The following is a 17,785-nucleotide window of genomic DNA, read 5'->3' as shown; positions in this document are numbered from 1 at the left end:
AAAGGGAAAAGCCTTGCACATGTGGTATTTGTCACCAGTGGTGAGAGCACCATGGTCAAAAAGACAGAGAGCATGAAGCTACTGGTCACCTTTCTTTCTAGTACTGAGAAAAGTGTTTTTGAAGATCAGTGTATGCTGTTTTTGCATTAGTTCATTTTTAAATTGAGAACCAATAATCTGTTAATGGTTTTTTAAAATTTGTCATCTATTGATGGCATTTCAGGTCCAGTTTCTTCTGACTTACATTCCTCAGTTGCTGGACTTTTTTGTTTCATTTTGGAGTATTTGCAGCTACTGAAAAAGGCAGCATGTGTGAGCTTTCATTCGACTGGGGTTCCAGACTCCCAATTCTTTCAGCCTTCTATGACTTTCACCCTTTTCATTGCCTCCCATATCTGTGCACAGAAGCGAATAGCAAGTTCCTCTCTAAGCATTGTAAAGTTTGTTTTTCTGTCATGCAAGTAATCATACAGTTTTACTAACAAACAATGAGGCTGAGGGGAGCAGCATCCCTGGCAGTTGCAGAACTGATGAATTTTAAAAGTGCCACGTCACTTGCAGACCCAGGGTTTCACAAGTGGGGTCCTCTTATACATGCAATTCTCAGACCTGGGTTGCAGAGATCTTTCTAACAACAACAACAACAACATTCAATGTATATACCACCCTTCGGGATGACTTAACACCCACTCAAAGCAGTTTACAAAGTATGCCATTATTATCCTCACAACACCAAACACCCTGTGAGGTGGGTGGGGTTGAGAGAGCTCCTAGAAGCTGCGACTGACCCAAGGTCACCCAGCTGGCTTCAAGCAGAGGAGTAGGGAATCAAACCTGGTTCTCCAGATTAGAGTCCCGCGCTCTTAACCACTACACTAAACCTTTGACTGGGATACACAGGTGTAAATTGGAGTGATGTTGCCCACAAAAAGGAAAGAGGCCCTTGAATGTTTTATTATTAAGTCAATTTTATTAACTAAACATGGACAGAATAATGGCAAGCAGGAAAGGCCATTGAAAGGACACCCTTTCTATGCCAGTGCCTGGACATTTTCAGGACTTTCATGAACCTGCCCCGGTTCGCAAATCGGTTCGTTTGGTCCGTGAAAACATTGTTTCCAGGCCAGCAAACCACCACTTCCAGGTCAACAGAAGGTCGCTTCCAGGTCAGCAGGTCGCTTCCAGGTCAGCAGAAGGTCTGCAAAAAGCCCATCCCCCATTGCCTAGGAGACTGATTGATCGATGCCAATCTGTCTACAGTGACAAACTGAAAAATGAACCAAACGAACCAGCCTAAAGTTCGTTGTTGTTCATCAGAAATGGGCTCTGATGAATTGCCAGTTTGCGAACCATGAACTGGCCCGGTTCGTGCCAAACTTTGGTTCATATTTCAGTTCGTGCCCATCTCTAGTCCTCGACAATGAACAGTATTCCATATGGCACCAGCCTTATTAAATAGTTCTTGAGAAGTACTACCATTCAGTGGTTTCTCACGTGAGAGGTATTACAACATGCCTTTGCTGCAGCAGATGCCTCTTTCAGAAGCAGAAGAGTTCTGCAGCAGGTCATTCAAGTTAGATGCTTTTTGTCCCAACTTTAGGTGCAGGCAGTGTTTGGGGCAGCCCCTTGCTTCCTGCTAGTCAAACTAGTTGTCCAAGAATGAAAAGGTTCGTTCTGGGCAGCAAAAAGGCAGACCCACGAAGCTGCAGTTTGGAACTTGGGGGACAGAAGCATTCTTGCATTTGCACATCACTTTCCAGAAAGACACGGACTTGTTTGGATTCCCTCTTGTTCCATTTCTTCCCCATTTCCAACACACCACGTTTTCTTGGTCCCAGTTTCTGAAGTTCTGTATTTCTATAGATATGCTGGGATTTTTGTGTGTTTCTTTGGTGTATCTGTGTCTCAAAACTGGGAGGAGTCTATTATATTGTCGAAGGCTTTCATGGCTGGAGAACAATGGTTGTTGTGGATTTTCTGGGCTGTATAGCCGTGGACACTGAGAGATCTCTGTCTTTTGGTGCTACACCTTTGAAGATGCCAGTCACAGCTGCTGGCGAAACGTCAGGAACTACAGTCCGGAAAATCCACAACAACTATGGGAGGGGTCTCCTCACCAGGCAGTTTCAGATGGTTAGCTGTGTTGGATTGTAGTGGAAGAGCAGGATTTGGTCCACTAGCACCTTAAAGACCAACTAGATTCCCAGGATATGTGCTTCAAGAGTCAGAGCTCCCTTCGGCAGATATATGGAGTGGAAAAAGTAGACGTCTCTTCTCACTCCTACCTATTTCCACTCCATATATTTGATGAAGGGTGCTTTGACTCTCAAAAGCTCATACCCTGGAAATCTAGTTGGTCTTTAAGGTGCTACTGGACCCAAACCTTGCTCACGAGGCAGGGCAGTGTTGGCTGCTATCACCTTCTACCTGTTGCCTGCTCTCCCCACCTGTTGAGCATAATGGTCCTGCACAGCAACTTCAGCTTCCCTATTCCCCTAAGAACATCCATCTCTCTTAAACATCCTAGTCAAAGGCTTTCATGCCCTCCCCACACACCCAGGGCCAGCTCCAGCATCGCCAGCACCTGAGGCAGCTTAATGCTGCCTCTGTGCACGTGTGGACCAGACTGCGTGTGATGTCATCACACGGGCTGACGCGCACACGGGGGGCCTTCCAGCCCTCCTGTTCAGTTGCTCTGTGGGCCAGGCACAGCTGGCTGCCCTGGCCGCCGGCTGTGCCTGGCCCGCAGAGCAACTGAATGGAGGGCTGCTTATTCAGCTGCCCCACGCTGCTGCCGCGAGCATGCACTCCTGGCCGGCGGCGGCAGCTCCGTGGCGCATGCCCCTGCCCCCGGGCTGGCGCCCCTCTGGTGCCTTAGCACCCTGAGGCGGTGGCCTTAATGGGCGGGCTGGCCCTGCACACACACCCTGCACTCTGGGATAGGCAGCTTCTCACCATGTAGAATTACAGCTGCACAGAACCAAGCAATCGGGTGGGGGGAAAGGGAGAGACATTAGTTGTAGTGCTGCATGCACCAGCAGCCTTTGGAACGTACTTGCCTATGTGCAAAATCAGGAGTCAGGAGAAGCACTTGAGTTTCTTGTGGAGCTGATCAAAGGTTTTATTTTGAATGACACAACACTGAAAAACATAATAGTTACAGATGACTTTTTGATACAGGATACATTTTTTTCCTTTCAAGGGATCTTTAAAAGGTGCGCTGCATAAATACATATAGTGAAAATATATTGTGTTTATTAATCTTTTTTTTCAGACTAGAATCAATGTATCACCCATCCAATTAATTTTAAAAATAAAATAAAATTAGCATCACAACCCGCCCCCCTCATCTGAAATATCTCATCCCTAGCTGTAGCAGTTGGTAATACAGAGGCGACTGAGCCATGCCTTCCCTGGTGTTTTTTTTAAAAATAGCAGCTTTGAACGTGAGCTTGATACATTTTTTTGTCATCTCGGAATGATAGTTTTGCATTACAAAGGCAGATATCATCGTCTAATGGTTTTGGCAATGGAGCAGCTGGTTTCCCATTTGGAACGGAATTCTTTACTGTAATGCCAGACAATAAGAACAAAATGCCTGTATGAGCAATACTACATCAAGGAACTACAAAGAAGGGGAAGGATATGTGTAAATGCATACAGATCAGTGGCAGCCTATGGCTGGGCAGGCATTCCGCCAGTTCAGAGAGCGCCACTTTTGAAAGCCCTACTGTACAAACCTACAGCTTTTTATCCCTAACCAGGCTTTTCCTTTTCCTCTGCTACACAGTCAGGAATTTAGCCCTGACCATATGCCATAGCCAGGGACAGACTTGTGGATCTTCTGGCTCCTTTCCGGGTTTGCTACCGCTCTTGAAAGCCACGCCCTTTGTGGCAGATACACTGCCGGTAGACTACAGGTGATCTTTATGCACTGCGTCATATACACATACAATACATCTGCGTGCATGTGTGTGTATATACATATATTCATATATATTTATGTATGTTTGAAAAGAACATTGAAAAACTTTGCAGCAGATTCCTCCCCCCGCACACACACACTGAAAATCAGAATAGATGGACCTCATTACTACAGGGTTACTACTCAAGTCTTCTGCAGTGCAGCAACAATACGATACACTTAGTGCAGAGAAGTTAAGGTTCTGGTATTGAGGAGGCTACTCAGATTTGCATGGGGAAAGGATCAAGGTACAGGATCACCATAACTCGGACAAAAGTACAAACAAACCTGTTGCCACATCTATGTGAACAAAGAAGGACTTTTTCCCCCCACGTACTGCTTCAGAATATGCTAGCTTTTAACTTCTTGCAATCATGCTTGTTTGATATGCATCATCCAGGTTTTTTGTTTGTTTGTTTTGGGTCTGGCACCAGTCTGTAAACTGGGACGGCTCATCTGTAAAAGTGGGCTCCTGTGTACTGGAGAGGTTGGAAATGTAGGGGCCGAGCTTCCTACAGTGCTCTTCATGCCTGAGCTGAGAATTATTAAAAACGGCGGGTGAAATTCTCGGGGAAGAGTCCCTTACAAATAGCTGCATCTCTGTACTGAAGCCAGTCGGATTCCTTAATGCCCGTTAACCAGCCAGCCTCCTGCATGGAAGAAGAAGAAAGGGAAACCTTCAGACTTTAAATGCTAACCTCTTGTGTGTACATATATGCACTAAACATTCTTCCAATCACTGGTGACGTCCGAGGCAGCCACCAGACATCATTCCATTGTGCCTGGACCAAGAATGCCCCGAGAATTCTCTCCCAGAGCAGCCTCTTAAATTTGTTTGTTTTTCATTGCTACAAATTCATCTACAGTCTTTGGTGCATTTCCACATTGGGACTGCCCATGCGATGGCCAGCGGCAGAGAGAACTTTCTAAAATGGTCACATGCCCTGAAGGAGAAGCGCCTTCTGCCTTCAGTTCTCCCGAGCCACTGTAAGCCCCTCAAGGAAAACAAAAAACTACAAGAGAGTTCACCGTGGGGCAGGAGGAAGGGAATGTGTGCCTGCACAGAAGATACTCAATGAACTGCAGTTACAAGTAAGTGCAACCTTGTTTTCCATTGGGAAAAATTTATTAGCCTGAAAAGAAGAATATAGTATAATTATCATTCTTTCTCAGATGCTTGCAGCTGTTCAAAGTATTTTTTTTTTATTTTTAATGACTGTTTTTTCCTTATGTTTTATCGTGGTGAGGTTGATAGCCACCTCAAATGCTAGAGAAGTAGGACAAAAATATTTCAACAAAATAATGTTTTTTAAAAAATACATCAACAATCATTAAAAGTTACAGCCTGTGCAGACAAAGATTACTTTTCAAGTACAGGCTTCCTTTTTTTCATCCCATTTACACTTTTCCCCTGGGATGTGCAGAATTCTGAGCCAAAGTAAGCAAATATTTTATGGCACTGGCATTAGTCTTTTAAACAGCATTACTTAACTAAGTGCAGGTTTTCATTTCAGATCTCCTCTATTTCGCTATGACAGACTTTGCATTCCTCTAGCACCGCCAGTCCAAAATATTTTGCTACTTGCAAGGGCAGAGTAATGGGTGAGAACATGAGAATGCGGACAACCCATTTGACATTTAGCAGCCCAGCTATGATTAATGCAAAATACAATTTTAAAAAAAATGTGAACCGGGTCACAGTTTGTTTGCGGTTACCTGATCCGCCGCTGCTGCTGATGGGATTACCAACACGATATCTCCACGCACCAAGTTCAACTCATCATTATTAGCTGCCTCAAAATCATGTAGCACTTCAACCTGTATGGCAGAAAACAAGCAGCTGTCACTAGGACAACGGCAGATGTTCTTACAGCACGTGTATTTCACCGACGTTGTTATTCAAGTGTGGCATGTTGCTCAGATGTCCCTTTTCTTTTAAATGCCCTTGCTATCCACTTTCTGCATTGTTGCGTCATGCCTTAGACAGTTTGCATTGCTTTCTAATTCTGTAATCCTAGTATTATTGCATTGAATTATGCTGTCTGATTGAATTATTCTCTCTGTTTTGTAAGCTAGCCTGAGTCTCTGTGAGACCCAGGCTAGCTTGCAAAAGCTTGTTTATATTTACTATAAAGTAAATAAAGTATGAAAATATCCCTATTCCAAACGGATAGACCACAATTGGTAGAAAAACATCAAAACAACTGATCCAGAGTGCTAATAGGATTTATTTAAAAGCCATATAAAAATAAAAGCCATATAAAAATAAAACAAATCAGGCGGTACCTGAAAGACTAACCAAGTTTATTCCAACATAATTCAGACTACACTTCTTCAGAAACGTAATGCTGAAATAAACGCGGTGAGTCTTCAAAGTGCCACCTGGTTTCTGTTTTACCTTGCTACAACAGGGTATCATGGCTACCTAGAAAATACTATCTTTGGGTACAAGTCTGAATAAAGAGCTCTGGAAAGCACAGCCTAGGGCCACTTTATATAGGAACAGGCAGACTTGGGGCTGCTTGAAACAATGGAAACTGCCCTTGTGGTCCTTTTCACCAGGCCACTAAAACCTACCCAAAAGACTTAGAGCGTGGTCTGGGTGCCCACATCTCCCCCGCCCTTTGATCAGAATCACAGGAAAAGGAAGCAAGACTCCTTTGCCCTTCCTCCCTTGAGACGCTTTTTACAGAGCTGAGCCAGGCTGCCCATCTTTCCTCTTCTTAATAGTGCATTGACTTTAGAGACCTGTAGGTTTTGTCTGTGCTAAAAAATAATTTCTACACCAAAACAATCTAAAACTGGGGCAGTGTGAGTATGTATGTACTGCAATGAATATAAACAGGACATTTTCTGTTCTGTACAATTTATAGGGCAACCTTATGCAGAGTTATTCCTAGAGATGTAAATATTCTAAAAGTTTTAAAGCCATGGGGTGAGGGGAACTTTTTTTGTCCTTGGGGAAAAATAGAAGGAAAGTGAGGGAAACTGAAATATATGAAACATTTACTTGCCTGCAAAATCTAAACCTCTTTTTAAAATTGAGCATTTATAACCTAGTTAGCATATAAAATTGTACTATTTGGCATAAAAGTTATAAAGGACTTCGTTTTCTATAAGAAAAACTGCAAGTATTGAGAAAGAATTGCAAATTGCTTCACCCTATGCTACCATAGTATATGCCTTTTAATTTTTGTCATCTAAGAGGCAGGGGGGAAAGGCAAAGGTAGAAAACAAATTCTGTAGTACATAAACGAAAATGTATTATTTGAACAGAAACACCGGTAGTCACTACTGGCAGGACTACCAGAATATCTGAATATTAAATTAAACTCATAATGTTGAAAATACTGAACACTTTTCATAATGTAATAATTAAGCACATTATAGCATATTAATGGTTGCCAACATTTTTACATTTTAAAAAATCTTGAAAGTGATCTATGTGTACAATACACATAGGAATTACTATAATCCCCTGACTTCTAACTGCTAGAAATCTTATTCAGCTACTCTCGCTGCTGTAGTTTTTGCAGGCACTGTGCCCACACTCTCACAAGCATATCTTCACAGCCCTAAATGGCAACAATGTGCTTTTAAAAAGTGTTCCATGCTTGCAAAATCGTGGCATCCAAAGAGCCAGCTTTTTATGTCTGACTGATTTCTGTGTCACCATGTTAGTGTATTAACGCTTGAATTCTCTATGCACTTTATTTATATTGATGAAACGTGGATGAAAAACAGTTTCGTTCTGTGACACAATGCTGAAGTAAAAGGCAACTGGCAAAGGCTTAAGGAAACCTTGAAGAGGCAGCCGGGCGGCATGCTATCATCTGCTGACACAGGCTGTTCCTCAGAAGGTGCTGACTGGCCGTCCTTGATGGTTTTGGGCTCGCTTGCAGCCTCAGAAGGTTCACCAGCCAGGACTTCAGTGCCTTGAGCACTCGTGTCTTCCACAGTGTCTTTTGCTTCGTTCACTACAATGTCGTGATCCTCTTCATTGTTGGATGCTGGCTCTATTACCACTGAAGGAATGTTGCTGAGATTTTCCTTGGGGGGGGGGGGGGAACACAAGGGAAACAATACAAACCAACAATTAAAAAATGATCATCGTCTAGAGTAGTTAAATGCTTATTGAGGTTGGTCTCCATTCAGCTAGAACAGTAAGTATTCCAAAACGCAAGTTTTTCAGCACATTCAGGAAATTGCTGAATGTAGAATATAACAATAATGGCTTTTATGGATTTCAGAGAAATTTGGCAGCATGCTCAACTTCTACATCAGCAACCAGAAAAACCAGATTATCAGCACAATGCAGAGTAAACATGCTCGACTCAAGCCCTTTTCAGACGTTATGTCCATGAGTTCTAGGAGCCTGGCATCTGCACATTTTGGGAGTGTACACTACCAGTGATTCTCCAGGTACACGTCGTCACCATGTTATCTGCACCATGGAAACAAATCTATTTTGTAAGAATTACACAGCTCTGGTACACACCAGGATTCTGGAAAATGCATTAGTCAGTTTGCACAACCCAACGCTGTACGAGCTTGCAAAGTACATGTGTTGTCCCTGTTCAGATAATGGCCAGACATATTAGAAGAATCTATGGGCAGTTGCTGGCCTCCTGGTTTGTGGGACCTCACTTTCTCAAAGTCTTCCCACTGAAATCAGTGGAACTTATGAATGCTCAAGTGTGGCTGGATTGTGCTCACAGGATTACATCCTTCCAACATTTCCTCTGTGCAAGAGGGAGGAGGGAGGTCTTGTTTAATTTTCTTCCTCACAGCAGCCTCCTCTCCTGCCAGGCTCATGTGGCTCCCTAATCTCCAGCATAGCCTTTTTAGATAGTCAAAAGAGGCCCCTCTTACCAATGAAAATGCTGGAAGGATCCAACCTGTTAAATTGTGTTGTAATTGCAAAGAGTGTTCCAGATCCAGAGCTTGACATGTACTCTGCTGAGCAACTCCCGGACACTCTTGCCTTATTTATTCACTTCAAGGCTTCACTTCTGTTTAACTGAACGAGGAATCCCTCATGAGTGAATGAATTTGGTATAAATATATCCACAACTAACAACTACAGGGTAGATTCAAGTGAGATTGGATTTTTTTAAAATGGTGTGGGCTGAAATAGAAGAGATAAATGAAATGATAGGGAAAGGGATACAAGTCGGAGGAAGGCTAATGAGGGGAATAATTCCTAGCCCCCCAGCCACTGGAAATGTTCTACAATCTCTTATGTCTGAAGTATTGGAAGCTACTTCGTTTCAAGCATTCTTTCCCACAGTTATCAGAGCCTATCCCAAATGAAACTTCAACATTCTACACAGATCATTGAACCATTTGTGCCACTCAAAATAACATTTCTCTAAAAATTCCCTCTTATTACATCCAGTCTTGTAAGAAAAAGGGGATCTTGCAAAAATAAATAAGTATGACTTGAGGTTATGCAATAAACGCAACAAAAATCATTTTAAACCAAGCAATTTACTCGAGCAGGACTTCTGTTTTGGGATAGGCCTTGACTGAACATAACTTTACAGTAGGAATATTTACACTGTAAACTTAAAACAGTCATTCTTTTCAGGAAACTCTAGTAATTGTAATGGCATGCATGGGTGGGGGTAGGGTTAATTTCTACTAGAGATGGGTATGAACTGGAAAAAAAGAACTATGAGGTTCATGGTTCACGAACTTTCACGAATCTGCCCCAATTTGCGAACCGGTTTCTTTGGTTCATGAAAATGTCACTTCCAGGTCAGCAAATCATCACTTCTGGGTCTGCAGAAAGCCCAACCCCCATTGCACCAGGCTGTCTGCAGTGATGAACCGAAAAATGAACCAAACAAACCTGCCTAAAGTTTGTGGCAGTTCATCAGAAATGGGCTCTGACAAACCGCTGGTTTGCGAACCATGAACTGGCCTGGTTCGTGCTGAACTTTGGTTCGTATTTCAGTTCGTGTCCATCTCTAATCTCTACACAAACTTCAAGCATTTCACCTGTATCAGGGTTTTAAAAACCATTTAAGGAAAGGTAGAATGCTGCATAGTTTGATCACATATTTCACTGCTTATGCTTTGTTTTAGCATTATGTCATATTTTAGCTTTTTTCCCAAATTGCTGCAGTGCAATCTCTATTGTATCATTTACTGGATGTCCCAGCTGTTGATCATATTGACTTACACTGTGTAATCCACCTTGAATCTCAGTGAGAAAGGTGGACTATAGATAATGTAAATAAATAAACCTGCTGACAGGCTGAATGCAAATGGCCTTCTAAATGCAGTTCTTACATATAAGTCACCAGGGAAACGGGAGGAAAAACCAACAATTTTTATTCAATTACATGACTGAAAGAACTGAGGTTCAGTAAAGAGGTTTAAAACTGTTTATGAGTAACACGTTGCTTTTGCTGGGCTCATCCACATTACAATGTTTTAGTGTCAACTCCTGGGCATAGAGAACAATTAATAGTCATACTCTTATTCCTGTGGCAAGGACTGGCCTTCCTTTAACTTCATAGTGTAAATACAAGCTCCTCTCAGAAACTACAACTTATTAACTGTCCCTCAGAAACTGGGCCCTGAGACATGGTTACAGTCTCTTCCTCAAGCATTCACTGTGCTAGCCAGGTTTCCCACAAAAGTCAGACCATCGCAATCACTCTACACATTACTTCTTTTACGAGTTCTCCATGGAGCCAACCAGTGTTTTGCGCAGAAACACACAACCTCAGGGATTGACTTCTATTTTAAAAAAACAGCATGCAAATAGGATCAGAAAGCTGTTGCCTTTCTCCCAAGCCTTTTCCCCTGTGCAAAAACAGTGCAGAGGAGGAGAATTTTCCTCTTTCCGCTGCCTCATATGCACACAATACCTCCACGTGGCGCCACAGAAATGGGGAAATGTCTCCCTTCTGCATTGTTTTTGCACATGAAAAGAGCTTGGGAGAAAGGCAGGAGCTTTCCCCCCTTCGGCGGCAGCTTTCTGAGCCTATTTGTGTGCTATTTTTTTTAATAGAAGCCAATCCCTGAGATGATGTGTATCTGTGCAGAGCCCAAGCTGGCTCTGTGGAGAACTGGTAAAAGAAGTAACGTGCAGAGTGACTTGTTATATAATCTCCTGAGACAGGCTCTCTCCCAACTTACACGCTGGAGATGCAAAGCTTAGCACCACACATTCACTGCATCAGCTGGCTTACACACTAGGCACACACTCAGAGTCTCTTTACACAAGACATCTTACACAGGGACGCTCAAGTGAAAAAATCTTACACTTCTCCCATTGTGGATACACCTGCACTGCTAGGGAGACAGCGTACACTTGAATATAAGACCACACAGAAAGGAAGTCACTTGAGCATCCCAGTGTAAGAGAGGTGCTTTTTGAAGTCAGCGGACAGTGGTTCTCTCTCTTGGGCCCCCACAGAGTCAGGCTTCCTCAGCCATCTATGGATGCTGATTGGCTATTAGCGGCTCTTCACATGCACCGTACAGGGGATTGGTGACTGACACAAAGGGGTAAGACCTCTGTTCATCTGTTAGTTCATCTAACTAAAATCCCCAGAATTCTTTGGGGAAGGCAAAGGCATTTATGGTATAAAACCGTATATAGGTATAAAACCGTATATAGGGGTCATTTCATAGAGAAAGAACTGCAGGAACTCATTAGCATATCTCATTAGCATTTGCCACACACCCTGACATCACCGGAAGTGTGTCAGAAGGCAACACCCACCCCTCAGGCCCCTTTCCCCCAAAATCTCCAGGTATTTCCTGAAAATAAAGCAGAATGAACTCACAGCAGCTTACCCTCCTCTGGAGAGCCAGCCCCAGCAGCCCTACTTGCACGGACACACTCACTCACTAGTCACAAATGAAAATAAAGCAGCAGAATGAATTGAAGCAGCTTACCCTCCTTTGGAGATCCAAGCCCAGCAGCCCAGCTTGCACTCACTCACTCACTCTCTCACGAATGAAAATAAAGCAGCAGAATGAATTGAAACAGCTTAGCCTCCTTTGGAGGGGAGGAAGAGGGGAGAAAAAGGAATCACGTGGGCGGGGCCAAAACCCACGTGACCACTTTTCAGCTCTAACGGAATGCTGTGCCGGCGCGTTCCCCCTCCAAATGAGCCCTGGGTTAGTACTTTAGTGTAGTGCATGGCAGAGAATAGAAAAGCTCCTGCAAAATGAAACCAAACCAGACCCTGAAAGAACTCTGCTGCCTTTACCTGAGATGGTGCTGCTTCTTTTTGTTCAGTGTGAGGTCTGTCACTGCTATCAGCTTCTTCTGTTTCAGTGACAACAGCAACGTCACCACCTTCATTTATGGGAGCGATACTGACACTCTCGGGTGCTACTGGGCTTTCCACAACAGAATCCATCTGTAACTAACACAAGAACCACAACATTCTTCATATAAACTCTTTGGAATATGACCAAAGCACACACACAAAAAGACCTTTTCAAAAGAGCTCAGGTAGTCACACCTGGGATAGGTGCTAATGCATTTCTGTATTTTTCTACTCTGAGAAAAGCATGGCTCATAATTGCCCCATAGCACTTCTGGTTCCACCATCATGATTTAGAAGCATTTAAGGACCTTGGCTAGAGAAAGAAAGGATGGGAAAGGCCGATGGCTGACCCTTTCAAATGTGGTTTTGAGGTTTCAGAAGTTTCTGGAGCTATGTGGGAAGAAACTGTGGGAAAGTCTCTGGTCTATGTTGTCAATGGAGTCAGTTCATGCAGCTGAGACTTTTCACTGAGAATAATAATATGCGGTAGAAAAAATCAAGTGATATTAGCATCATGTATGAGATTGCATCACCTATACCAGCCTCAGAAGTGACAATAGTAACAGATGCATCTTATACAACAATAAAATGTATAGAATAAGTATCCTGTGCTATGTGCAATACAGAAAGCCGGCTTTTTCAGTTCACTAATGCTTTCAAAGCAATGAGAAAAAAGGGCTATTTATTCATTTGACATTAATTCTCTTCCCCGTTCTCCAAAGGCTGGACATACATTATTATAGTTTCTCTGACTAGTTGTTTTGGGGATGCTGCTTTACGCATTTTTCGTATTTTATGGTAGCTTTATTGGCCAATTGTTGATGTTTTAGATAATTCATCATTTAATGTTGGTTTTATGATGATCAATTAATGTCAAAGTAAAAACAATGTGAGGGCACAGCCCCCCACAGAAAATTCTTTAAATTCCCCTCCCCCAAGGCCTTTTCAATTTTTCTGACAGAAAAATTGCACAGTTTTGGAGAACACTGAAAACCAATTCCTATGAAATATTTTTCTCTTTTAGAATAAGCACAATGCTTCTTAATGCTCAAAATGTATAGTATGAAAAGGCCTGACAGTTTTTTCAATTTTTCCAATGAAAAATTGGGAAATGTTGAGGAGCTCTGAAAAAAAATAATCTATGTAATATTTTCTCTTTTTGAGGCAGAAAAAAACTGGTCTTATGAAGCATTCCACTAGTTCCAAATATACAGCATGAAAAAGTCTGAGGACATTCTCAATTTTTCAGAGAACACTGGAGAATGAAAATCTGGACAATATTGGGTATGTCTACAGGATGATCTTTTCGATCATCCTGTAGACATACCCAATATTGTCCAGATTTTTTTGTTTAAATGTATATAATTTTGGCAAAAACTATTATGCCAATAATGTGTTTAATGATAATATATTCTTAAAGAGTTTCCTGTTTTCAATGTTACATAAAGTTTAGCTTATTAGGCAGATTAGAAAACAAGTTGGTAGTGCTGTTTGGGATGATTTTGTTGCCCAGACCTTGCCTTTGAGCTGCCCGCTATAAGTGTACCATCTGTCAAACTAAGAGGGCCACCCCAGGAACTACCAACCAGCTAGCCAAAAGCAACTCCTTCCTGGAGCTAAAGGAGATCCACAAAACTATTTGCTTAATTTATGTAATTAATTTATACTTGCAAAAAGTGCTCCACTACTATTCAATATTTCCTATAACAATCCAATTAACCATATACTATATCCATCTATTCCCCACTGGTGGAGAAATACACAGACTATACAAGAAAAATCTCCTTGAAAAAACGACGACAGGTAATTCTTTGTACTGTTGAGACGAAAAATCCATTAGGACTCTGCTGAGATGAAAAATCCACTGGGCAAAAGATTTTACAGCACTATCACCCGTTATTGGAAATATAGTGTGTAAACACTGACACTTGATATCTAGTATAGAGGGTTGTGATCAGATGCCATCTATAGGGTACTGCAGGACAGTAAGTTTGAAAGACATTTTAGTTCAATAAATTTTTGTAGAGTCGGAGAGTAGGAGGCAACCCCCAAGGGACATTTCCAATGTGGCGGATGTAACATTGGCCCGCTGTCAATGAAAGTTTCTGATATCATCAATCCAACTACCAATAAACCATTGTACCCAGCCACTTTTTTGAACTGTAGGACATCAAATGTAATATACTTAATATAATGTAATTGCCTATTATTCTATGTATGCAGTACTTCATGCCTGCTGAAAGTTAAGATTCAAGAGCACGCATCACACATGAAGAACAGGACAATGGAGGCTCCCTTAGCAGAGCACTTTATTCATTGCTATCAAACAGCCAGAGATTTCAAAGTCTCTGTGCTGGATGTTGTGGATACAGGTAAAGCAGGGAATACCCAACAAAAACTTTTACAATTAGACTCCCAATGGATTTTTCATCTCAACAGTTTGTCTCCCAATGGTTTGAATAATGGAATTGACTTTTCTTGCTTTTTGTAAGGAGGCTCTTTAAACACTCAGGGATAAGTATAAGGAGGCTGCAATTGCTTTAAGTAAGGAAATCATTAATTAGTTGGTCTGTCAACGCCCAACTCGTGTCGGACCATCATCATATACCAACATGGTGGTGAGCTATTGAATGTTTTTGTCTCTGTGAGTATGTATTTATATGATTTTCCATGGTAGCTGGTTAAAGGAATGGACATGAGTGTAATTGTAATTTTTATTATAGATTGTTCATTACAATTGAAGCCTATACAGAAGTGACATACGAAACGGGATTGGTGATATGCCGGCAAAATCTGTTGCCGTCTTTTGCATTTTTTGCACTGGATTGCACTTATCTTCTTGGGTGTTTGAACAAATGAACTGTAATATAGAAACACAGGAACGTATTAATGGAAACTGGCATTGAATGAGAAGCTACTACAGCGGAATAGACATCATTACAATATGAGGACTTACCTGCCGTTATTTTTTCAAGACTTTTCCTGTACAGACTGTGTACTTCTCCACCAGTTGGATTGTTGTAGTATTTAATTGAATGAAATGGGAATGTATGTTTTTTTTGTAATTAACTTATATATGTAATATTTGTTAACAATAATAATAATAACATTCAATTTATATACCACCTTTCAGGATAACTTAATGCCCACTCAGAGCGGTTTACAAAGTATGCCATTATTATCCCCACAACAAAACACCCTGTGAGGTGGGTGGGGCTGAGAGAGCTTCTAGAAGGTGTGACTGACCCAAGGTCACCCAGCTGGCTTCAAGTGAGGAGTGGGGAATCAAACCCGGTTCTCCAGATGAGAGTCCCGCACTCTTAACCACTACACCAAACTGGCTCTCTGGAGAATAGATGGATATAGTGTATGGTTAATTGGACTGTTATAGGAAATACTGAATAGTAGTGGAGCACTTTGGCACTTTATTCAAGTACAAATTAATTATATAAATTAAGCAAATAGTTTTGTGGATATTCTCTGCTCTGGGAAGCAATTGCTTTTGGCTAGCCGTTAAGTGTACCATCAACAGTGTACAGCAGCATCCTTGTACTATCAAGTCCACGGAGCACATCAATTCTGGTCAGCTTCACCATAACAAACCAGTTTTTTCTTCTGTTGGGTCCTAGCAAGGGCATCAGATGGACTTCAGATTTCAACATTGTATTTGTTTTGGTTTTGAGCCACAATGCACCCAACTTTTTTTTGGATGAACTTAAGCAGTCACCCCATGCCCATGCAGCCAATTGCCAATTTCAGTTTCACACTAAACTTTTAATTCTGTTTATTGTGAAATGCAGAAACAAATGTCTAGTTTATACCAGGACTGCCAAGTTCCCCAGTATGGAGGGGGGGGGGATCTCCTTCCCCAACACCCACCAGCTGCTGTCTCCAGCTGCTACTCACAAAGCAGGAAGAGAGGAAAGGCTTCTGGAAAGGGGGGAAGCAGATAGGCACAGGCACAAAAGTGCATGTTCCTGCAACGAATCAGCCCCTGGCACGACCTGTCACTTCCAGGTTATGCCAGAAATGACACCATCTCTGGGGGATGGGTGCACACAGGTGAGTACCTGTTGCCCCTCGCACGCTCCACCCCTGGTTCGGACTTGGGTGGGGGGGACCTGGCAACCCTGGTTTACACAGAAAAAGATTCTATTAAAAGATGGTGTATAGAACCCGGTTTTATCATTTCCATCAAAAACAGCTGAGAGTTTTACAGTGCCGTCCCAAGCAGATTTACCCCTTTCTAAGCACACTGACTCCAATGAACTTAAGAAGGGTGTTAACTCTGCTTTGGTTGGCATTGTAAATCGGTGGTTTTCCAACTGGCTTTCAACTATGGCTGCAGGTAAGTCACTGCAGTTATACACTATTCATGTCCACAGAGCATGCAACTTCCTCGGTGACCTCATAAGAAGTCTCTTGTGGCTGCATTTGAGGAACGGATTTCAGAGCCATAACTGCATGATACAATGGTTTCCAAAGATAAATTAGATAATTGCTGCAGGTTACTAGAATGGTAACCCGGACCTACCAAATTCATCGGCTTTGAACACCCTTTGGAAATATCACATAATAATGTCCATTATTTTGATACGGCTAAAGCCACAGGCTCTACACATAACAGGGTATAAACTTAGGACAAAACTTGGCCAAACTGAAGAACTTTTTCCTATTAATTGCAATGGGGGAAAGTACAAGTTAAAGCATGTGGTGAACTTTCCTTATGGAATCAATGGAACGTATAAGTTCCTGGGTTGTATCCTACCGCTCCCTTCAGCAGATAGCCAAAGGAATATCCTGCTGGAGCATTCCTTCATCCCAAGGAGGCTTCTGCTGCAAAAAGCCTCCTTGGGATGAAGGCAGGCTCCACAAATTTGTTTCTGAGTGCAGTAGTAGGACACAACTCCTTACCTTTGGCTAGGTAATACTGGCAATGCAACCATGCTCTCTAAACATATTCTCTGCTACTCCCAGAGTGCAGTTCGTACATACCTCACACTCTTTCTCAGCCAATTCCGTGGTTTCTTGCATCCCTGCCTCTACAGCATCCTTCATAAAATCAGAAATATAGTTATACCACTGATGTTAGGCTTCTCACAAGTGCAAGATCAGCTTAGCTAGCACAGTATGAAAATGCAAAGGGAAGGGACTCCGCAGTGAGGATAATAAAGCAAGTGCTGATGAGAGGCGTGATACAAAGGAGGCAGGTTCAAATGCCATCAGATCAAAGGCAAAAAGAATAAGGGAAAAAAACAAGGTTATTTATTCTATGAAGATGATGGTGATAGAAGTGGTGAATGCCAATTCAAGGAATATCACAATGTCTATTTCTAAAACGGGTCAACTCCTGACTGCAGAATGAAAAACGTACCAAGGGCAATCATTGCTGGTGCCTAGAAATCTGGAATATTTACTGCAGACTTCAGGACTAAACTTTTGATTTCAACTCCGAAAAATTGGTGCTTACCATTAAAAATCTGGTTTTTCCAACCCTTCAATAAAGGACTTGAGTTACTTAAAA

At 42.1% G+C, this 17,785-nt stretch overlaps 1 protein-coding gene across 1 annotated transcript in view; it reads right to left on the bottom strand.

The window, feature by feature from the left end:
- Window positions 1-3,260: 3,260 nt before the first annotated feature.
- The window catches only part of AMPH (amphiphysin), a 138,194-nt gene continuing 123,669 nt past the window's right edge, over window positions 3,261-17,785 (bottom strand). The window contains exons 19-23 of the mRNA XM_054991453.1: window positions 17,257-17,313; window positions 12,199-12,357; window positions 7,766-8,014; window positions 5,681-5,782; window positions 3,261-4,614 (exon numbers count right to left, since the gene is read on the bottom strand). Coding sequence (XP_054847428.1) covers window positions 4,510-4,614; window positions 5,681-5,782; window positions 7,766-8,014; window positions 12,199-12,357; window positions 17,257-17,313 — 672 coding nt within the window. The 3' untranslated portion in view covers window positions 3,261-4,509. The remainder of the gene's footprint in view (window positions 4,615-5,680; window positions 5,783-7,765; window positions 8,015-12,198; window positions 12,358-17,256; window positions 17,314-17,785) is intronic.

The sequence above is a fragment of the Eublepharis macularius genome, chromosome 11 (assembly GCF_028583425.1).
Source record: "Eublepharis macularius isolate TG4126 chromosome 11, MPM_Emac_v1.0, whole genome shotgun sequence".
NCBI lineage: Eukaryota > Metazoa > Chordata > Lepidosauria > Squamata > Eublepharidae > Eublepharis > Eublepharis macularius.
This window is presented reverse-complemented; position numbering and strand designations above follow the sequence as displayed.